This window comes from Heptranchias perlo, chromosome 26, assembly GCF_035084215.1.
Source record: "Heptranchias perlo isolate sHepPer1 chromosome 26, sHepPer1.hap1, whole genome shotgun sequence".
Taxonomy (NCBI): Eukaryota; Metazoa; Chordata; class Chondrichthyes; order Hexanchiformes; family Hexanchidae; genus Heptranchias; species Heptranchias perlo.
Genome location: NC_090350.1, coordinates 2,008,986 through 2,030,336, shown reverse-complemented (window position 1 = coordinate 2,030,336; position 21,351 = coordinate 2,008,986). Strand labels below are relative to the sequence as shown.

At 44.8% G+C, this 21,351-nt stretch overlaps 1 protein-coding gene across 1 annotated transcript in view; it reads left to right on the top strand.

The window, feature by feature from the left end:
• The window catches only part of LOC137342787 (granulocyte colony-stimulating factor receptor-like), a 100,786-nt gene that overhangs the window by 57,805 nt on the left and 21,630 nt on the right, over positions 1-21,351 (top strand). Inside the window, exon 9 of the mRNA XM_068006965.1 lies at positions 683-823. Coding sequence (XP_067863066.1) covers positions 683-823 — 141 coding nt within the window. The remainder of the gene's footprint in view (positions 1-682; positions 824-21,351) is intronic.

The window sequence follows — 21,351 nt, the reverse complement described above, 5'->3', positions numbered from 1 at the left end:
CTGTGTCCTTTCTCTTCAATACCACAGCCTTTGATGCAGAAGTAAATCTTGGTCCAGCTGGGCAGCAGCCTGCCCGTCAGTGACACTTCAATCCAGTCATTTTGGACATGCTGTATTCTAAATCTCTACATGGTCATTTCTCACACATGGCCTTTGTTAGCGATTTTATTGTTCTGACAGGTTTCATATTATGACACTTTATTAAAATGTATATCACAGTCTACAGTTTCACTATTGTGTTTTTTTCTCATTGAAAAAGCTGCAAAATGTCTCATACCGTTAACTATAACATTACATTTCAAAGACTGTGCATGTTTGATATCAGATTGAAATTCTACATTCACACTGGAGGAGCAGATGTAGTCAGTGGAATGATGCAGCCTTCGAGAATTGGCTAAACAGTCAGCAAAACGGTTTCCTCAACAAGAATTGGAACTGATAGAAAATCAGCCAATCTCCTAATTTTCCTCAATCAAACTTGGGGTGGAGTTTTCCAATCCTGAGGAAGTGGCCCCAGGGTTAATACTCTGTATAAAGCATTCAGTGAGTTTTCCCAGATTCCAGTGAATCAGTTATATGTTTCATTCAGACACACTCCATTGCTCGTTCAGCAGAGACAGGTGGGATTTGCGAATACTCCATGTGATTTTCACACAGTTTTTGCTTCATTTGCTGTGTTTAGATATTGTGAGCAATGCGCTGGAGAGGAGATACACACTGACAGGGCTGCTCGCTGACACCGATTACCAGGTGCAAGTCATGGCAACAACAGATGCAGGCGGAACAAACGGTTCGGTTATGAATCTCACCACAAAGAAATCCGGTAACTATCAATAAATTTTATGTAAGAAATGAACAGCTCTTTTAAAAAATTAAATATTGTGCACAAACTATTTTACTTCAACTCGTGACTATAAACTAAAGGTAGTCAATCTCGCACCTAATCTGTTATCGGTTACTGGAGCACCTGTGGTGATGGTGTTGGTTGATGTATAGTTTTGTAATGCCAGGTACATTACAGCATGCAATGCACAAACAATTATTCTGCTGCTAAGATGCACAACAGTTAATTGCTACTTATCACAGGCCAAGGCCAATCAGAGTTTAATTGCTTTGGTGAGAGAACGTTGCAGAACAGAATGTGCTTGTGAGTTGTAGGCTGTAGGTTAGGAGCACACGGCTTTTTACATTAGAACCATAGAAAAGACACAGCACAGCCATTCAGTCCATTGTGTCCGCGCCGGCTCGAAGAACAACCAGGTGCCCATTCTAATCCCACCTTCCAGCACCCAGTCCGTAGCCCTGCAGCTTACAGCACTTTAGGTGCAGGTCCAGGTACTTTTTGAAAGAGTTGAGGGTCCCTGCCTCTACCACCAATTCGGGCAGCGAATTCCATAGACCCACCACCCTCTGGGTAAAAAGGTTTTTCCTCATGTCCCCTCTAATCCTTCCACCAATCAGCTTAAATCTATGTCCTCTAGTTCTTGAACTCCCCGCTAGGGGAAACCGGTACTTCCTGTCTACTCTATCTGGGCCCCTCATAATTTTGTACACCTCAATCAAGTCTCCCCTCAGCCTCCTCTGCTCCAAGGAAAACAACCCCAGCCTATCCAATCTCTCCTCATAGCTGCAATTTTCAAGCCCTGGCAACATTCTTGTAAATCTTCTCTGCACTCTCTCCAGAGCAATTACGTCCTTCCTGTAATGTGGTGACCAGAACTGCGCACAATACTCCAACTGTGGCCTTACCAGCGTTTTATACAGTTCCATCATTACATCCCTGCTTTTGTATTCTATACCTCGGCTAATAACAGAGAGCATTCCGTATGCCTTCTTCACAACCTTATCTACCTGTACTGCCACCTTCAGGGACCTGTGCACATGCACTCCAAGGTCTCTCACTTCCTCTACCCCTCTCAATATATTCCCGTTTACTGCATATTCCCTTTTACTGTTTGCCCTCCCTAAGTGCATTACCTCACACTTCTCCGGGTTGAACTCCATTTGCCACTTTTCCACCCACTCCACCAACCCATTGATATCTCTTGGAGTCTACAGCTATCCTCTTCACTATCAACTACACGGCCAATTTTTGTGTCGTCTGCAAATTTGCCAATCATGCCCCTTACATTCAAGTCCAAATCATTAATACATATCATAAACAGCAAGGGTCCCAACACTGAGCCCTGTGGCACACCACTGGAAACAGATTTCCATTTGCAAAGACATCCATCGACTTTTACCCTTTGTTTCCTGTTACTGAGCCAATTTTGGATCCAATTCACCACATTTCCCTGTATCCCATGGGCTTTTTACCTTTCTGACCAGTCTGCCATGTGGGACCTTGTCAAATGCCTCACTAAAATCCATGTAGACAACATCCACTGCACTACCCTCATCAATCCTCCTTGTCACTTCCTCAAAGAATTCAATCAGATTTGTAAGGCATGACCTTCCCTGAACAAACCCATGCTGACTATCCCTGATTAAACCATGCCTTTCCAAGTGACAGTTTATCCTATCTCTCAGTATTGATTCTAATAGTTTGCCCACCACCGAGGTAAGAATGACCGGCCTATAATTGTTCAGCCTTTCCCTCGTACCCTTTTTAAACAATGGCACTACGTTTGCAGTCTTCCAGTCCTCTGGTACCTCCCCTGTATCTAGTGAGGATTGAAAATGATCCTCAGAGCATCCGTTATTTCCTCCCTGGCTTCCTTCAATAGCCCAGGAAACAATCCATCCGGCCCTGGTGATTTATCAACTTTCAAGGATTCCAGTCCCTCTAGTACTTCCTCTCTCGTTATGTTTACCTTATCCAATATTTCACACCTCTCCTCTTTAACTACTATGTCCGGATCATCCCTTTCCTTTGTGAATACGGAGACAAAATATTCATTTAAAACCCTACCCACATCCTCTGCTTCTACACACAAGTTACCCTTATCATCCCCGATAGGTTCCACCTTTTCCTTAGCTATCCTCTTGTTCTTAATGTACTGATAAAACATCTTTGGGTTTTTTTTAATCTTACTAGCTAATATATTTTCATGCCCTCTCTTTGCTTTCCTTATTTCCTTTTTTACGTCATCCCTGTACTTTCTATACTCCTCTAGGCTTTCTGCAGTATTTAGTTTTCTGTGACAGTCATAAGCTTTCTTTTTCTGCTTTATCTTGCCCCGTATACTTCGAGACAACCAGGGGGCTCTAAATTTGGCAGTGCCACCCTTTCTCTTTGAGGGGACGTGTCTGCATTGTACCTGTAGAATTTCACTTTTTAGTGCCTCCCACTGGCTTGCCACTGATTTCTCCTCAAGTAGTTGTGTCCAGTCCACTTCTGCCCAATCACCTCTTAGTTCTGTAAAATTTGCCTTCCCCCAATTTAAAATGTTTACTCCTGATTTAACTCTGTCCTTTTCCATAATAATGCTAAAACTAACTGAATTGTGGTCACTATCCCCAATATGGTCACCCACTGTCACTTCACCCACTTGCCCATCTTTATTTCCCAGGACTAAATCTGGAATTGATTAACATTATCTTGCTACTGCAACAAAGTACAACATCTGCAGCGCTAAATGTAGCAAATACATCAGGAAAGGGTTTCAGGTATCATTGCAAGTGGTTAGTTAGATTAAATGCTGCTTTATACATAAAGATATCATAAAGACAGATAGATAGGCAGAAAGATGTGGAAATATGGACAGACAGAGAGGTAGATGTAGACACATATGATTATAAATATAGCCAGTGCAGTCCAGATCATAAATCATAGAATCATAGAAAGTTACGGCACAGAAGGAGGCCATTTGGCCCATCGTTTCCATGCCGGCCGACAAAGAGCCACCCAGCCTAATCCCATTTTCCAGCACTTGGTCCGTAGCCCTGTAGGTTACGGCACTTCAGGTGCACATCCAGGTACTTTTTAAATGAGTTGAGGGTTTCTGCCTCTCCCACCCTTTCAGGCAGTGAGTTCCAGACCCCCACCACCCTCTGGGTGAAAAAAATTCTCCTCGACTCCCCTCTAATCCTTCTTTACTTTAAATCTGTGTCCCCTGGTCACTGACCTTTCTGCTAAGGGAAATAGGTCCTCCCTATCCACTCTATCGAGGCCCCTCATAATTTTATATACCTCAATTAAATCTCCCCTCAGCCTCCTCTGTTCCAAAGAAAACAACCCCAGTCTATCCAATCTTTCCTCATTGCTAAAATTCTCCAGTCCTGGCAACATCTTCGTAAATCTCCTCTGTACCCTCTCGAGTGCAATCACATCTTTCCTGTAATGCAGTGACCAGAACTGTACACAGTACTCAAGCTGTGGCCTAACCAGTGTTTTATACAGTTCTAGCATAACCTCCCTGCTCTTATATTCTATGCCTCGGCTAATAAAGGAAAGTATCCCATATGCCTTTTTAACTTCCTAATCTACCTGTCCTGATACCTTCAGTGATCTGTGGACCTGCACTCCAAGGTCCCTCACTTCCTCTACACCTCTCAGTATCCTCCCATTTATTGTGTATTTCCTTGCCTTGTTTGTTCTCCCCAAATGCATTATCTCACACTTCTCTGGATTGAATTCCATTTGCCACTTTTTTGCCCACCTGACCAGTCCATTGATATCTTCCTGCAGTCTACAGCTTTCCTCCTCACTATCAACCACATGGCCAATTTTTGTATCATCTGCAAACTTCTTGACCAAGCCCCCCACATTCAAATCCAATTCATTAATATATATCACAAAAAGCAAGGGATCTAGTACTGAGTCCTGTGGAACCCCACTGGAAACAGCCTTCCAGTCACAAAAACACCCGTCGACCTTTACCCTTTGCTTCCTGGCACTGAGCCAATTTTGGATTCCACTTTCCCTTGGATCCCATGAGCTTGTACTTTTTTGACCAGTCTGCCATGTGGGACCTTGTCAAAAGCCTTGCTAAAATCCATGTACACTACATCAATTGCATGACCCTAATCGACCCTACATGTTACCTGCTCAGAAAATTCAATCAAGTTAGTCAGACACGACCTTCCCTTAACAAATCCATGCTGATTGTCCTTGATTATTCCGTGCCTTTCTAAATGACGAATTATCCTGTCCCTCAGAATTGATTCCAATAATTTGCCCACCATTGAGGTTAGGCTGACTGGCTTGTAATTACTCGGTCTATCCCTTTCTCCCTTTTTAAACAACGGCACAATGTTAACAGTCCTCCAATCCTCCGGCACCTCGCCTGTATCCAGTGAGGATTGGAAAATGATGGTCAGAGCCTCCGCTATTTCCTCCCTTGCTTCTCTTAACAGCCTGGGATACATTTCATCCGGGCCTGGTGATTTATCTACTTTCAAAGATGCTAATCCCCTTAATACTTCCTCTCTCACTGAGTTTATCCCATCCAATATTTCATATTCCTCCTCCGTAACTACAATCTCTGCATCGTCCCTCTCTTTTGTGAAGACAGACACAAAGTATTCATTAAGAACCAGACCCACATCTTCCGCCTCCACACATAGACCTTTTTGGTCTCTAATCGGCCCTACTCTTTCCTTAGTTATCCTCTTGCTCTTTATGTATTTATAAAACATCTTTGGGTTTTCTTTGATTTTACTTGCCAATATTTTTTCATGCCCTCTCTTTGCTTTCCTAATTTCCTTTTTAATTTCACCCCTGCACTTTCTATACACCTCTGGGCTTTCTGCAGTATTGAGCTCTCGGTGTCTGACATAAGCTTCCCTTTTTTGCCTTATCTTACCCTGTGTGCTCCTTGTCATCCAGGGGGCTCTAGATTTGGGAGTTCCTCCCTTTTTCTTTGTGGGAACATGTTTACTCTGAACCCCTTGAATCTCCCCCTTGAATGCCTCCCACTGCTCTGACACTGATTTACCTTCAAGTAGCTGTTTCCAGTCCACTTTTGCTAAATCACTTCTCATTTTAGTAAAATTGGCCTTTCCCCAATTGAGAACGTTTACTCCTGTTCTATCTTTGTCCTTTTCCATAACTCTGCTAAATCTAACTGAATTATAATCACTACCACCAAAATGCTCTCCCACTGATACTCCTTCCACCTGCCCAGCCTCATTCTCTAAAACTAAATCCAGAACTGCATGCACAGGTAGATGGATAGATAATTAGAGATAACATAATGGCAGTAGAAAAAGGGACATAACTAACAGAAGGAGAGAAGCAGAATTCATATGGATTGAAATAAATGATAAGAAGGGATCAACCCCACTAATAGGGGTTTACTACAGACCACCGAATAGTGGAAAGGAGGTGGAGGAAGAAATATATCAGCAAATATGTGAAATGAGTAAAGGACACAGAATAATAATCAGGGGAGATTTTAACTACCCCCAAATAAACTGGCAAGAAGAGGGAGGTAAAGGGGTAGAGGGAATGGAGTTTTTACAGTGTGTGCAGGAGTCCTTTCTCACCCAGTATGTAAAAAGCCCAACAAGAGAGGAAGCACTGCTGGATCTAGTGATGGGAAATGAACCAGAGCAGAGCGAATCATAGAATGGTTACAGCAAAGAAGGAGGCCATTCAGCCCACAATCCCATGCCGGCTCTTTGTAGGAGCAATCCCGTTAGTCCCATTCTCCCGCTCTTTCCCCGTAGCCCTGCAAATTTTTTCTCTTCAGGTATTTATCCCCTTTGAAAGCCACGATAGAATTTGCCTCCATCTCCCTTTCAGGTAGCGCATTCCAGATCCTAACCACTTTGTAAAACGTTTTCCCTCATGTCACCTTTGGTTCTTTTACCAATCACCTTAAATCTGTGTCCTCTGGTTCTCGACCCTTCTGCCAATGGGAACAGTTTCTCTCTATCTACTCTGTCTAGACCCTTCATGATTTTGAATACCTCGATCAAATCTCCTCGCAACCGTCTCTGTTCCAAGGAGAACAACCCCAGCTTCTCCAGTCTATCCACGGAACTTAAGTCCCTCATCCCTGGAACCATTCTAGTAAATCTTTTCTGCACGCTTTCTCAGGCCTTCACATCCTTCCTAAAGTGCGGTGCCCAGAATTGGACACAATACTCCAGTTGTGGCCAAACCAGTGTTTTATAAAGGTTCATCATAACTTCCTTGCTTTTGTACTCTATGCCTCTATTTATAAAGCCCAGGATCCCATATGCTTTTTTAACCACTTTCTCAACCTGTCCTGCCACATTCAAAGATTTGTGCACATATATCTGTTCCTGCACCCCCTTTAGAATTGTACCATTTCGTTTATATTGCCTCTCCTCGTTCTTCCTGCTAAAATGTATCACTTCGCACTTCTCTGCGTTAAATTTCATCTGCCACGTGTCTGCCCATTCCACCAGCCTGTCTATATCCTCTTGAAGTCTATCACTATCCTTCTCACTGTTCACTACACTTACAAGTTTTGTGTCAGCTACAAATTTTGAAATTGTGCCCTGTACACCCAAGTCCAAGTAATTAATATATATCAAAAAAAGCAGTGGTCCTGGCCACAGAAAGTACTGACCCCTGGGGAACACCACTGTACACCTCCCTCCAGTCCGAAAAACAATCGTTCACTACCACTTTATCAAACGCCTTTTGAAAGTCCATATACACAACATCAACTGCATTGCCCTCATCAACCCTCCCTGTTACCTCATCAAAAATTCTATCAAGTTAGTTAAATACGATTTGCCTTTAACAAATTCGTGCTGGCTTTCCCTAATCAATCCACACGTGTCCTAGTGACTATTAATTTTGTCCCGGATTATCTTTTCTAAAAGCTTCCCCACCACCGAGGTTAAACTGACTGGCCTGTAGTTGCCTTTTTGAACAAGGGTGTAACATTTGCAATTCTCCAGTCCTCTGGCACCACCCCCGTATCGACGGATGTTTGGAAGATTATGGCCAGTACCTCCGCAATTTCCACCCTCAGCAACCTATGATGCATCCCATCAGGACCGGGTGATTTATCTACTTTAAATACAGCTAGCCTTTCTAGTACCTCCTTTTTATCAATTTTTACCCCATCCAGTATCTCAACTACCTCCCCTTTTACTGTGACTTTGGCAGCATCTTCTTCCTTGGTAAAGACGGATACAAAGTACTCATTTAGTACCTCGGCCATGCCCTCTGCCTCCATGAGTAGATCTCCTTTTTGGTCACTAATCGGCCCCACCCCTCCTGTTACTACCCGTTTACTGTTTACATGCCTGTAGAAGACTTTTGGATTCCCTTTTATGTTGGCCACCAGTCTATTCTCAGACTCTCTCTTTGCCGCTCTTATTTCCTTTTTCACTTCCCCTCTGAACTTCCTATATTCTGCCTGGTTCTCACTTGTATTATAAACCTGACATCTGTCATACGCCCCTTTTTCTGCTTCATCTTATTCTCCATCTCTTTTGTCATCCAGGGAGCTCTGGCTTTAGTTGCCCTCCCTTTCTCCCTCGTGGGAATGTACTTAGACTGTACCCGAACCATCTCCTCTTTAAAGACCGCCCACTGTTCAAATTACAGATTTGCCTGACAATCTTTGATTCCAATTTACCCGGGCCAGATATGTTCTCATCCCACTGAAATTGGCGCTCCACCAATTAAGTATTTTTACTCTCGATTTCTCCTTGTCCTTTTCCATAACTAATCTAATCTGTTCTCTAAATGTTCCCCCACTGACACTTGCTCCACTTGACCCACCTCATTCCCCAGAACCAGATCCAGCAATGTCTCCTTTCTTTTTGGGCCGAAACATACTGATCAAGAAAGTTCTCCTGAACACACTTCAGAAATTCCTCCCCCTCTCTGCCCTTTACACTATTACTATCCCAGTCTATAGTCGGATAGTTGAAGTCCCCCATTATCACTGGTCTATAGTTCTTGCACCTCTCTGTAATTTCCCTGCTAATTTGTTCCTCTATCTCCTTCCCACTGGTTGGTGACCTATAGAATACACCCAGTAGTGTAATGGCACCTCTATTGTTTCTTAATTCTAATCAAATAGATTCTGTCTTTGACCCCTCCAGGACATCCTCTCTCTCCAGCACTGCAATATTCTCATTAATCAATACTGCCACCCACCTCCTTTTTTTCCTTCCCTATCTTTCCTGAACACCATCTGGGGTTAAATTGGATAAATCCTTAAACCAGGCACGGGGATTGCAGTACGCGATTAACTTGAGCCCAGTCGTTGAGATGCAGGCAGCACATAACATTCATGGTGCCAGGTGATTTACCTGATATCTGTGAGCAGCCAGGCCCAGCTGCGCCGTTGAATGGCTGCCCACCAGCAGGGGGCCCCGATATCGCATGTGGCTGGCACCTCTTAAAGGCAGCCTGCACCTCTTAAAGGCAGCCTGCACCTCTTATTTGCAAAATATAAGATACGGGTCCGCACGGAGTCTGAATGGAGATCAGACATCACACACACACACACACACACGTAAAACACTGAAGCAGGTCCCGTCCCTGTGTTTATAAACTCTGAGTTATGTTAAAACATTGAATAAAGGTTGCGCACCACTAAATCCCACATCCACCAATCTGAGTTGGAACCGGGCTATGAGAGAGATTCTCAGCAGAATCACCAAGGTTCAAGACTTTGGTTCAAGAGGTGGACAGAAGAAGGGACATCCTATATCCAAAGGGGGGCAAGAGGCCCTCCAGACATATGCTCCCAAGGCAGTGGGAGACAGCGGGGGTCGAAGTCAATGCCAGGCGCACAGCACCACAAACATGGATGCAGTGCAGGAAGGAGTTCAATCATAGAATCATAGAATCATAGAAGTTACAACATGGAAACAGGCCCTTCGGCCCAACATGTCCATGTCGCCCAGTTTATACCACTAAGCTAGTCCCAATTGCCTGCACTTGGCCCATATCCCTCGATACCCATCTTCCCCATGTAACTGTCCAAATGCTTTTTAAAAGACAAAATTGTACCCGCCTCTACTACTGCCTCTGGCAGCTCGTTCCAGACACTCACCACCCTTTGAGTGAAAAAATTGCCCCTCTGGATCCTTTTGTATCTCTCCCCTCTCACCTTAAATCTGTGCCCCCTCGTTATAGACTCCCCTACCTTTGGGAAAAGATTTTGACTATCGACCTTATCTATGCCCCTCATTATTTTATAGACTTCTATAAGATCACCCCTTAACCTCCTACTCTCCAGGGAAAAAAGTCCCAGTCTGTCTAACCTCTCCCTGTAAGTCAAACCATCAAGTCCCGGTAGCATCCTAGTAAATCTTTTCTGCACTCTTTCTAGTTTAATAATATCCTTTCTATAATAGGGTGACCAGAACTGTACACAGTACTCCAAGTGTGGCCTCACCAATGCCCTGTACAACTTCAACAAGACATCCCAACTCCTGCATTCAATGTTCTGACCAATGAAACCAAGCATGCTGAATGCCTTCTTCACCACCCTATCCACCTGTGACTCCACTTTCAAGGAGCTATGAATCTGTACTCCTAGATCTCTTTGTTCTATAACTCTCCCCAACGCCCTACCATTAACGGAGTAGGTCCTGGCCCGATTCGATCTACCAAAATGCATCACCTCACATTTATCTAAATTAAACTCCATCTGCCATTCATCGGCCCACTGGCCCAATTTATCAAGATCCCGTTGCAATCCTAGATAACCTTCTTCACTGTCCACAATGCCACCAATCTTGGTGTCATCTGCAAACTTACTAACCATGCCTCCTAAATTCTCATCCAAATCATTAATATAAATAACAAATAACAGCGGACCCAGCACCGATCCCTGAGGCACACCGCTGGACACAGGCATCCAGTTTGAAAAACAACCCTCGACAACCACCCTCTGTCTTCTGTCGTCAAGCCAATTTTGTATCCAATTGGCTACCTCACCTTGGATCCCATGAGATTTAACCTTATGTAACAACCTACCATGCGGTACCTTGTCAAATGCTTTGCTGAAGTCCATGTAGACCACGTCCACTGCACAGCCCTCATCTATCTTCTTGGTTACCCCTTCAAAAAACTCAATCAAATTCGTGAGACATGATTTTCCTCTCACAAAACCATGCTGACTGTTCCTAATTAGTCCCTGCCTCTCCAAATGCCTGTAGATCCTGTCCCTCAGAATACCCTCTAACAACTTACCCACTACAGATGTCAGGCTCACTGGTCTGTAGTTCCCAGGCTTTTCCCTGCCGCCCTTCTTAAACAAAGGTACAACATTTGCTACCCTCCAATCTTCAGGCACCTCACCTGTAGCGGTGGATGATTCAAATATCTCTGCTAGGGGACCCGCAATTTCCTCCCTAACCTCCCTTAACGTCCTGGGATACATTTCATCAGGTCCCGGAGATTTATCTACCTTGATGCGCGTTAAGACTTCCAGCACCTCCCTCTCTGTAATATGTACACTCCTCAAGACATCACTATTTATTTCCCCAAGTTCCCTAACATCCATGCCTTTCTCAACCGTAAATACCGATGTGAAATATTCATTCAGGATCTCACCCATATCTTGTGGTTCCGCACATAGATGACCTTGTTGATCCTTAAGAGGCCCTACTCTCTCCCTAGTTACCCTTTTGCCCTTTATGTATTTGTAGAAGCTCTTTGGATTCACCTTTGCCTGATCTGCCAAAGCAATCTCATATCCCCTTTTTGCCCTCCTGATTTCTCTCTTAACTCTACTCCGGCAATCTCTATACTCTTCAAGGGATCCACTTGATCCCAGCTGCCTATGCATGTCATATGCCTCCTTCTTCTTTTTGACGAGTGCCTCAATCTCCCGAGTCATCCAAGGTTCCCTACTTCTACCAGCCTTGCCCTTCACTTTATAAGGAATGTGCTTACCCTGAACCCTGGTTAACACACTTTTGAAAGCCTCCCACTTACCAGACGTCCCTTTGCCTGCCAACAGACTCTCCCAATCAACTTCTGAAAGTTCCTGTCTAATACCATCAAAATTGGCCTTTCCCCAATTTAGAATTTTAACTTTTGGGCCAGACCTATCCTTCTCCATAGCTATCTTAAAACTAATGGAATTATGATCACTGGTCCCAAAGTGATCCCTCACTAACACTTCTGTCACCTGCCCTTCCTTATTTCCCAAGAGGAGGTCAAGTTTTGCCCCCTCTCTAGTCGGGCCATCCACATACTGAATGAGAAATTCCTCCTGAATACACTCAACAAATTTCTCTCCATCCAAGCCCCTAATGCTATGGCTGTCCCAGTCAATGTTGGGAAAGTTAAAGTCCCCTACTATTACCACCCTATTTTTCTTGCAGCTGTCTGTAATCTCCTTACATATTTGCTCCTCAATTTCCCGTTGACTATTTGGGGGTCTGTAGTACAATCCTATCAAAGTGATCTCTCCCTTCTTATTTTTCAGTTCTACCCATATGGACTCAGTGGGCGAACCCTCGGATATATCCCCTCTCACTACTGCCGTGATGTTCTCCCTAATCAAGAACGCAACTCCCCCTCCTCTCTTACCTCCTGCTCTATCTTTCCTATAGCATCTGTACCCTGGAACATTGAGCTGCCAGTCCTGCCCCTCCCTTAGCCATGTTTCAGTAATAGCTATAACATCCCAGTCCCATGTACCCATCCATGCCCTGAGTTCATCTGCCTTGCCCATCAGACTTCTTGCATTGAAATAAATGCAGTTTAATCTAGACTTCCCTTGGTCTTTGCCCTGCTTTCTCAGACCATCTGTCCGGTCATGTTCTGTACACTCTCCCTTACTGCGTTTTGTTTCTGTCACCACTTTATTTCCCACTGACTTCCTGCATCGGTTCCCATCCCCCTGCCACATTAGTTTAAACCCTCCCCAATGCTTTGACATGAGTGGTCAAGGTGAGTGAGGTCAACTGTCAAGTGGTGTCTCCTACCAACTGCTCCACACACTACACCCCCCATCACCCACATACCAATAAACTCTTTCCATCAGTACTCAACTCTTCCAATCAGATGCTTCCTCTCACCCTCACACATTACCATTGTTGCAAGCCGCACACCCACAACACAAACTAGCAGCTATTCATCCATGACAGCCGCATCACCCAAACTTCCTGCAGGACACTCACTGACACACGTCCCACTTTCTTGTAGGAGAAGGTGATACATAACAGGAGAGAACAAGTGGCAGTGGCTCCATGGAACATGAACCTGCTGTCCTCTCTCAGGATGACAGCATCGCTGCTCCCACCACTGCCACTCTGCCAGTGCCCTTGCTGTTGCCTGTCAGCTAGCCAGCCCACTCCCTATAGAGTGTTGAAACTTTATTATAGGAACATAGGAACAGGAGGAGGCCATTTAGCCCCTCGAGCCTGTTCCGCCATTCAATGAGATCATGGCTGATCTGTGACTAACTCCATATACCCGCCTTAGCCCCATATCCCTTAATACCTCTGGTTAACAAAAATCTATCAATCACAGATTTAAAATTAACAATTGAGTTAGCATCAACTGCCATTTGTGAAAGAGAGTTCCAAACTTCTCCCACCCTTTGTGTGTAGAAGTGTTTCCTAACTTCACTCCTGAAAGTCCTGGCTCTGATTTTTGGGCTATGTCCCCTCATCCTAGCATTCAAGTGTAGGAGACCTCCAAACACAGGTACAATTGTATCAGCAGCCAGAAGCAATAATCCAGCCACTAACTTGTAACTCTTGCATAGTCCCTTTAAATAGCGCTGGTGGGGGCTCCTCCAGACTGTTTACGACCTGTTCAGTTGTGCGAGGTTAAGACAGTGGGTTGGCTGGAGTGTTGCATTCCAAAATTTCATCTGTCCCTTTAAATCTGCATTGCACTCTGATCTACCACATATTCTCCCTACTTTGCATGTTGGTGGCGTTTGATATTTGCACCTGCTCAAACCATTTACCAATATGGCATCCAGTCTACTTCACGCCAGAAGTGTGCCCACACATTCTGGATGACATTTTGAGCCCTTAGAAGGTCACAGAGTGCCTACAAAACAGACGCTGTGTGGCCCCATTTATAGCCCTAGTATCCAGGAATATTTAATATCCAATCCTGCCCTTTTTTGAGCCAGGTCTCCGTTATCGCCACTACATCATATTCCCATGTGGCTATTTGCGCCTGCAGCTCACCAACCTTGTTTACCACACTTCGTGTGTTTACACACATGCACTGAAAACCTAGCTTAGACCTTCTCGTATTCTCTCTTAGTCTGATCCCACCTAATACTGTACTATTTCCTACTCTAGGGCTATCTGTCTCTCCCAATCCTTAGTTCACATTGTTTCTCCTTTCTAATGCTACATCCTGGTGCCCATCCCCCTGCCAAATTAGTTTAAACCCTCCCCCACAGCACCAGTGAACCTCCCCGCGAGGACATTGGTCCCGGCTCTGTTGAGGTGCAACCCGTCCATCTTGAACAGATCCCTCCAGCCCCAGAACTGGTCCCAATGCCCCAGGAATCTGAAGCCCTCCCTCCTGCACCATTTCTCCAGACACACATTAACCTGCCTTATCTTCCTATTCCTATCCTCACTAGTGCGAGGCACTGGGAGTAATCCAGAGATTACTACCTTTGAGGTCCTGCTTTTTAACTTCCTCCCTAGCTCCTGAAACTCTGAGGACCTCATCCCTTTTCCTTCCGATGTCATTGGTTCCCACATGGACCACAACTTGTGGCCATTCCTCTCCCCCCCCCCCACCTCAGAATGTTCTGCACCCTCGCAGTGATGTCCTTTACCCCGGCACCAGGGGGCCAACACACCATGTGGGATTCACGTCAGCGGTCAGAGAAGCGCCTGTCTGTCCCCCTGACTATCGAATCCCCTGTGATTACTGCATCTCTACACTTCACTGTGCCCCCCTGTGCAGTCCTTTGCCCCACGGTGCTATGCTCAGGACTGCACTCCTTCGAGGTGTCGTCACCCTCACTGAATACCAGTTTGAGAGTGGCCACACACCCAGACGATTCCTGCACTGCCTGCCTCTTCCTGCCCTTTCCGATGGCCCCACTTACTATCCTGAAGTCTCTGTGTCTGTGGGGTGACCACCTCCTGGGACGGACGATCCAGGAAACCTTCAGCCTCCCTCATGCTCTGCAGTGACTCCAGTCGCCCCTCAAGCTCAGAAACCCTCACCTAGAGCTCGAGCAACTGGAGGCATTTCCTGCACACGTGGCCCTCCAGAACACATGAAACGTCCTGAAGTTCCCACATGGGGCAGGAATTGCAGGCAATGGGTCTCAGCGGCCCATCCATTATATTTAGAAACCTTATTTTTCTAAACTCCCTTTAGATACTCGATTATTATTAATTTACTTACTGTTTACTTAACCTGATTAACCGACCCTTTTATTCCAGGTCTCTCCGAGCTCCTCCTCTCTGTTCACTGTCACTCTCTCTGTTCTTAGTGAATGGGGCTCCTCCCCTGGTGCTCAGCATCACTTCTCTCGACTAAATAATCTATTTATTGATAGATAATTACTTTCTAGTCTGTTTTGTTTTTTTTCGCTTTTGAAAAATTTAGCACCTCCTTCCCCTCCACACCTAATTCCCACTCCCACCAAATTCTCAAGTTCCCACTCGGTTCACGATCTGCTCTCTTTGCGAATCTGCTCTGTGCTTCAGCCCTCTCAGATAAGAGAAGTAGGTGGGCAGATATGGACAGGTATGTAGGTAGAATTAGATAGCTTGGTACAGGCAGACAAATCGATAGATAGATAGAAATCTGGATAATAAAATAGATGCATATCGATAGACACAAACATACAAAATGTCAGACAGGAAAAGACCAACTGGACCATCCAGCCTGTCCCATACAGATGTGGTCAATAGACTCCCCACCTCCAGGTACCATGTAGTTTCCCGGGAGAGGTGAAAAAACTTATCAAAAGCCCAAGGTCAATTCGGAGAATAAATCTGGAAAATTCCTCTCCAATCCCTCCAGGTAATTGAAACTAGTCTGATCATCTTATTTCATACCTACGTCTTGAATGATGCAATCTCTACTCCAGTCAGGAGTCGGTTCAGCTCTCTCTTAACTGGGTACAACACAGGAGGAGGCCATTCGGTCCATCAAGTGCCAGCTCGTTGAAAGAGCTGTCCAATTAGTCCCACTCCCCTGCTCTTTCCCCATTGCCCTGTAAGTTTTTCCTTTCAAGTATTTATCTAATTCCCTTTTGAAAGTTATTATTGAATCTGCTTCCACCGCCCTTTCAGGAAGTGAATTCCAGATCATAACAACTCACTGCGTAAAAAATGTTTCCTCATCTCCCCTCTGGCTCTTTTGCCGATCACCTTAAATCTGTGTCCCCTGGTTACAGTCCCTCCTGCCAAACAGTTTCTCTTTATTTATTTTATCAAAACTGTTCATGATTTTGAACACCTCGATCAAATCTCCCCTTCACCTTCTCTGCTCTAAGGAGAACAACCCCAGCTTCTCCAGTCTCTCCACATAACTGAAGTCCCTCATCCCTGGAACCATTCTAGTAAATCTCTTCTGCACCCTCTCAAAGGCCTTGACATCCTTCCTAAAGTGCGGTGCCCAGAATTACTCCAGCTGGAGCCTAGCCTATAAACAATTACCATAGCTTCCTCTATTAATAAATCTCTTGAAGATGCACGAATGTGGCAGGGGGATGGGAACCGATGCAGGAAGTCAGTGGGAAATAAAATGGTGACAGAAACAAAAGGCAGTAAGGGAGAGTGTACAGAACATGACCGGACAGATGGTCTGAGAAAGCAGGGCAAAGACCAAGGGAAGTCTAGATTAAACTGCATTTATTTCAATGCAAGAAGTCTGATGGGCAAGGCAGATGAACTCAGGGCATGGATGGGTACATGGGACTGGGATGTTATAGCTATTACTGAAACATGGCTAAGGGAGGGGCAGGACTGGCAGCTCAATGTTCCAGGGTACAGATGCTATAGGAAAGATAGAGCAGGAGGTAAGAGAGGAGGGGGAGTTGCGTTCTTGATTAGGGAGAACATCACGGCAGTAGTGAGAGGGGATATATCCGAGGGTTCGCCCACTGAGTCCATATGGGTAGAACTGAAAAATAAGAAGGGAGAGATCACTTTGATAGGATTGTACTACAGACCCCCAAATAGTCAACGGGAAATTGAGGATCAAATATGTAAGGAGATTACAGACTGCTGCAAGAAAAATAGGGTGGTAATAGTAGGGGACTTTAACTTTCCCAACATTGACTGGGACAGCCATAGCATTAGGGGCTTGGATGGAGAGAAATTTGTTGAGTGTATTCAGGAGGAATTTCTCATTCAGTATGTGGATGGCCCGACTAGAGAGGGGGCAAAACTTGACCTCCTCTTGGGAAATAAGGAAGGGCAGGTGACAGAAGTGTTGGTGAGGGATCACTTTGGGACAAGTGATCATAATTCCATTAGTTTTAAGATAGCTATGGAGAAGGATAGGTCTGGCCCAAAAGTTAAAATTCTAAATTGGGGAAAGGCCAATTTTGATGGTATTAGACAGGAACTTTCAGAAGTTGATTGGGAGAGTCTGTTGGCAGGCAAAGGGACGTCTGGTAAGTGGGAGGCTTTCAAAAGTGTGTTAACCAGGGTTCAGGGTAAGCACATTCCTTATAAAGTGAAGGGCAAGGCTGGTAGAAGTAGGGAACCTTGGATGACTCGGGAGATTGAGCAACTAGTCAAAAAGAAGAAGGAGGCATATGACATGCATAGGCAGCTGGGATCAAGTGGATCCCTTGAAGAGTATAGAGATTGCCGGAGTAGAGTTAAGAGAGAAATCAGGAGGGCAAAAAGGGGATATGAGATTGCTTTGGCAGATCAGGCAAAGGTGAATCCAAAGAGCTTCTACAAATACATAAAGGGCAAAAGGGTAACTAGGGAGAGAGTAGGGCCTCTTAAGGATCAACAAGGTCATCTATGTGCGGAACCACAAGAAATGGGTGAGATCCTGAATGAATATTTCACATCGGTATTTACGGTTGAGAAAGGCATGGATGTTAGGGAACTTGGGGAAATAAATAGTGATGTCTTGAGGAGTGTACATATTACAGAGAGGGAGGTGCTGGAAGTCTTAACGCGCATCAAGGTAGATAAATCTCCGGGACCTGATGAAATGTATCCCAGGACGTTATGGGAGGTTAGGGAGGAAATTGCGGGTCCCCTAGCAGAGATATTTGAATCATCCACCGCTACAGGTGAGGTGCCTGAAGATTGGAGGGTAGCAAATGTTGTGCCTTTGTTTAAGAAGGGCGGCAGGGAAAAGCCTGGGAACTACAGACCAGTGAGCCTGACATCTGTAGTGGGTAAGTTGTTAGAGGGTATTCTGAGGGACAGGATCTACAGGCATTTGGAGAGGCAGGGACTAATTAGGAACAGTCAGCATGGTTTTGTGAGAGGAAAATCATGTCTCACGAATTTGATTGAGTTTTTTGAAGGGGTAACCAAGAAGATAGATGAGGGCTGTGCAGTGGACGTGGTCTACATGGACTTCAGCAAAGCATTTGACAAGGTACCGCATGGTAGGTTGTTACATAAGGTTAAATCTCATGGGATCCAAGGTGAGGTAGCCAATTGGATACAAAATTGGCTTGACGACAGAAGACAGAGGGTGGGTGCAGAGGGTTGTTTTTCAAACTGGATGCCTGTGTCCAGCGGTGTGCCTCAGGGATCGGTGCTGGGTCCGCTGTTATTTGTTATTTATATTAATGATTTGGATGAGAATTTAGGAGGCATGGTTAGTAAGTTTGCAGATGACACCAAGATTGGTGGCATTGTCGACAGTGAAGAAGGTTATCTGGGATTGCAACGGGATCTTGATAAATTGGGCCAGTGGGCCGATGAATGGCAGATGGAGTTTAATTTAGATAAATGTGAGGTGACGCATTTTGGTAGATCGAATCGGGCCAGGACCTACTCCGTTAATGGTAGGGCGTTGGGGAGAGTTATAGAACAAAGAGATCTAGGAGTACAGATTCATAGCTCCTTGAAAGTGGAGTCACAGGTGGATAGGGTGGTGAAGAAGGCATTCGGCATGCTTGGTTTCATTGGTCAGAACATTGAATGCAGGAGTTGGGATGTCTTGTTGAAGTTGTACAGGGCATTGGTGAGGCCACACTTGGAGTACTGTGTACAGTTCTGGTCACCCTATTATAGAAAGGATATTATTAAACTAGAAAGAGTGCAGAAAAGATTTACAAGGATGCTACCGGGACTTGATGGTTTGACTTACAGGGAGAGGTTAGACAGACTGGGACTTTTTTCCCTGGAGAGTAGGAGGTTAAGGGGTGATCTTATAGAAGTCTATAAAATAATGAGGGGCATAGATAAGGTCGATAGTCAAAATCTTTTCCCAAAGGTAGGGGAGTCTATAACGAGGGGGCATAGATTTAAGGTGAGAGGGGAGAGATACAAAAGGGTCCAGAGGGGCATTTTTTTCACTCAAAGGGTGGTGAGTGTCTGGAACGAGCTGCCAGAGGCAGTAGTAGAGGCGGGTACAATTTTGTCTTTTAAAAAGCATTTGGACAGTTACATGGGTAAGATGGGTATAGAGGGATATGGGCCAAGTGCAGGCAATTGGGACTAGCTTAGTGGTATAAACTGGGCGACATGGGCATGTTGGGCCGACGGGCCTGTTTCCATGTTGTAACTTCTATGATTCTATGCACAGTAAATCAGGACTCATCACATGAGCTGGCTGCCTGTCCCACAAGTCCACTATTCTCTGAGAGCAGGAGGGCTGTGAAACCTCGAACCTCTTTGTGCCTTTGTCTCATTTATAAGCATGACCCCTGCTCTTCCCCAACCAATCAAATTGAAATGATTTGTCATGCACGCAATCTAGGCCTTTCATTATTTTATAGACCTCAATCAGACCGCCCAAATCTACACTTCTCTAAAGTATAGAGACCCAGCTCTTTGAGTCTATCTGTGTAATTAAGCTGTTTTAAACTGGGAATTGATCTAATGACCCTCCTCTGCACCCTCTCCCTGAGCTTCAATTTCACCCACCGTGTGAGGAGACCAATACTGGACACAGGATTCTAACTGGGGCCTGACCAAAGCCTTGTACAAGGACAGAACAGTCTGCTTCATTTTGTGATGGTTAGCCCTGTGATTACAGCCCAGGACTCTATGTCCTTCAGCTATAGCTTCTCTATACTCTGTGCCGCTATTAATAAATCTCTTGAAGATACACAGTAAATCAGGACTCATCACATGAGCTGGCTGCCTGTCCCATAAGTCCACTATTCTCTGAGAGCATAGTCGTGAGCCTTTAGAGAGTTATGAACTATGATACCAAAACCTTTTTCTTTCACCACATGTTTCAGTTCAGTTCCCTGTAAGGTGTAAGTGTGCTTAGTGTTGGTCCTGCCCACATGCGTAACACTGCACTATTCTTCAGTTAAATACCATTTGCTAAATGTGGGCCCATTCCCCCAACACACCGAGATTTGCTTCAGTTGTTCACTCCACAGTCCTAACACTTACACAAATCTTTGTATCATCCCCCAACTCCTTTATCCAGGTCATTAATATAGATTGTAAAGAGCTAAGACCCTAACACCAATCCCTGTGGGACACCTCTGGTAACTGGTCACCCGGCAGATCCGCAACCATTGATAACAACTTTCTGCGAATTCTCAATCTGTGTAGCAGCTTCACACTAATTCCACAAGATTGAACCTTGAGTTTCCCTCATCCACCAACCGAGTAAGTTCTTCAAAAAATTCGCTCAATTTAGTGAGACACAACCTTCTTTTCCAGAAGCTATGTCCGGTGCTCCTTCTCACTTCTTTGTCCCGGGTGACTATACAGAGCATCTCTTATGATCCCTTCGAGCATTTTACCTATAACTGAAGTCAAACTAATCAACCTATAGTTCCTTGGTCCTGCCCTGTCCCCCTTTTTGAAAATTGAAACTATATGGGCATCCTTCCACTTCAAGGGAGCAGTCTCTGACTCTAGCGAGCTGTTAAAGATATGGACAAGGGGCTCACAAAGAAGCTTAGAACCATAGAATCATAGAATGGTTACAGCATAGAAGAAGGCCAATCTGCCCATCGTGCCTGTGCCGGCTCTTTGTAATCCAGTTAGTCCCAATCCCCCGCTCTTTCCCCGTATCCCTGCAAATTTTTTCCCTTCAAGTATTTAACCAATTCCTTTTTGAAAGTTATTATTGAATCTGCTTCCACCACCCTTTCAGGCAGTGCATTCCAGATCATAACAACTCGCTGCGTAAAAAAGTTTTTCCTCATGTCGCCTTTGGTTCTTTTACCAATCACCTTAAATCTGTGTCCTCTGATTCTCGACACTTCCGCCAATGGGAACAGTTTCTCTTTATTTACTTTATCTAAACTCTTCATGATTTTGAACACTTCTATCAAATCTCCTCTTACCTTCTCTGTTCTAAGAACAATCCCAGCTTCTCCAGTCTATCCACGTAAC